This window comes from Larus michahellis, chromosome 8 (assembly GCF_964199755.1).
Source record: "Larus michahellis chromosome 8, bLarMic1.1, whole genome shotgun sequence".
Lineage (NCBI taxonomy): Eukaryota > Metazoa > Chordata > Aves > Charadriiformes > Laridae > Larus > Larus michahellis.
Window position 1 is genome coordinate 10,734,431 of NC_133903.1, and position 2,329 is coordinate 10,736,759.

Below are 2,329 nucleotides of genomic sequence, written 5' to 3' on the forward strand. Positions count from 1 at the left end.
ACCTTTCCATTCACAGAAAACCCTGTGAACACAAAATTAATATCACCTCCCTTTGTGCAAATGTCATTAATGCCATCCACATGGATGTCTACACTGGTTGGTTCTGAAGGAGAAGAACAATGAAAAAGCACGGTAGTTAGTGAGAGAGCAATCATGAAGCAATTTTACTTTAGCTTTACAGAACTCTCACAGAAATGCATTAACTCAAGCATAAAAGTGTTGCTCTGGAAGTCTTGCCTCAGCAATGTTAAAATGTACACAAATCCTGATGTTGAAAATCCTCTTTCCCCCTCCCATTGCAGCCATTTCTGTCAAAACCCCACACTCCTTCAAATCAGTTCATGTGTTACTTTGTCAGTGTCTACCGTACAGCTTTATTTTCCTCTGGTACAATAAGTACATTTTAGTTATTAAAACCATACAGTAGGGCTTATCTCTTTTGAAAAGTGCTTGATTTTTCCTGCCAACTGCAAGTTAGATATATCTAAGTCACACATTGCAGATACATTGTCCTATTGTAAGAAGACATACGAGCACTTACCAAAACTCCACCCTAGGGGAGGCTCAATTTTAAGAATGAAATCCCCCTAAAAATAAAAAAGCAACAACTGTCTTCACTGATCTAAATTCAATTTAGCTAAAGGATGAAAAAAAAAAAAAAAATCACAACACAAGCAGCATACTGCAGAGAGAAACACAAGATTCAAGTGGCCCATTCTCCTTTCCTCCTACCCAAGATACTCAGTTCAAAGCAGCAGCAATATCTACCCAGACAGGCTGGGATGCTGGGCTCACATCCAGCCAGCTAGGAGCAAAAATTAAGTATCATCATGTTTATACTGCTTCCAGACCAAACCTGGCTCGTGTTCAAGCAGCTTAGTGTTAGAAAGTGTTCAAATCTATCTCTACCTGCCCCAACAGATGTGCTCTAAACCAGCCTTTAGTATTTCCACCAGGAGGTCCTACTCAACCATTCTGCCCAAACACGGCATAACAAAATTTCAATCCTATTAAAAGCTTTGCACCAAAAGGGTATTAATCTACACAGAGATCCTCTTTAAATCAGTGAGCACCACATATGTTCTGCCACATATGTTCTGAAGTTCATCCATGGAAAGGTTCAAAGACCTAAGAATGAAATCATCAAGATTATAAAGCATCTTACATTCTTAGATTAGGAAGGGAAGGATTTGGGAAAGATGATCTCTAAAGGTCCCTTGCAACCCAAACCATTCTATGATTCTACCATTCTGATTCCGAAGCTCACCAGCTCTTTAAAAGAGCAAAACACTTAGAGCATCTGAGGGCACCCTGTATTTAATTTGAATGTAAACATCTTTCCAATCTAGACATCAAACTTCTGATGCATTCTGAGCTTTCTGTATCATTATTTTCTTAAGACACTTTTAATACCTGCAATTAGTCATTCAAGTTATTTTCAATTCAGTCATATCAAAATACATTCTCACACAGATTTATTTTCATTTCTACAAGTAGATAACTGAAAGCTTTATCTATACTCTGTAGGAACCTGTACTGTTTGTGCAGCATTTGAACAGCTGCTAGCGGATGGTTGTTGGCAGTATCTCAGGCCCCTAATGCTGCAGTCATTCAGATAAACAGCACAAACACAACACCACAGCTGAAGTTACCTGGCTTTTCTCATAATACTTAGCACTGAGAAATAAAATAATTAGTACAAAAAAAAAAAGCTAAAAGTTTGATCCCAAACACGCTAAATTATGCCCTGATTCAAACATTTCATGGGTGGGTGTTGTTCTGACGTTTAATCTGCCAGCAGATCTGAACGTGGAGGCAGCTCCTGCCTCCAGCTCAGAGGAGACAGCACTGCTATCTTGGTACTTCAGTTTCTTACCTTATCGTAGAGGGGAATCATGAAATACCCATTGTTTGGAGCACAATCTGTCTGGTATTTCAGAGTACCATGTTTTGTATATAACTTAATCTAAAAGAAACAAACAAAAAAGACAAAAAGATATCTTTAAAAAACGTGAGCAAAGCTGTAACCAGGCATTCTCTAAACAAGTGCTTTTACACAGTAGCACCCGGGTGTCCCCAGGGGGTAGCAGGGAAAAGGTTTATTGCAAGGAGACTACGATCTGCCGGGCAAAGCCAGCAACGAGTTCAGCCCCGGGCTCGGAAGAAAACGCCTAAAGAAGGGCCCCACTGCAACCGAAACCATGCCGCAACCACAGTCAACTCAAGCAGCGGCCGGGACAAACGGGCTGAAGTCACGCCGCAGGCCGAGCCCTCACAGCCCGGCCCGGGCCGGCTGAGGGGACGGGAGAGGCGGGGCGGAGGCGCCCAC

At 41.6% G+C, this 2,329-nt stretch overlaps 1 protein-coding gene across 2 annotated transcripts in view; it reads right to left on the reverse strand.

Moving 5' to 3' along the window:
• NOMO2 (NODAL modulator 2) overlaps positions 1-2,329 on the reverse strand; it is a 29,601-nt gene that overhangs the window by 26,868 nt on the left and 404 nt on the right. Inside the window, exons 2-4 of one of the 2 annotated variants that reach the window (XM_074597981.1) lie at positions 1,877-1,966; positions 542-587; positions 3-103 (exon numbers count right to left, since the gene is read on the reverse strand). In XM_074597981.1, the coding sequence (XP_074454082.1) occupies positions 3-103; positions 542-587; positions 1,877-1,966 (237 nt within the window). Of the gene's footprint in view, positions 1-2; positions 104-541; positions 975-1,876; positions 1,967-2,329 lie in introns of those variants that run through there. The other variant, XM_074597982.1, reaches the window with a different exon arrangement.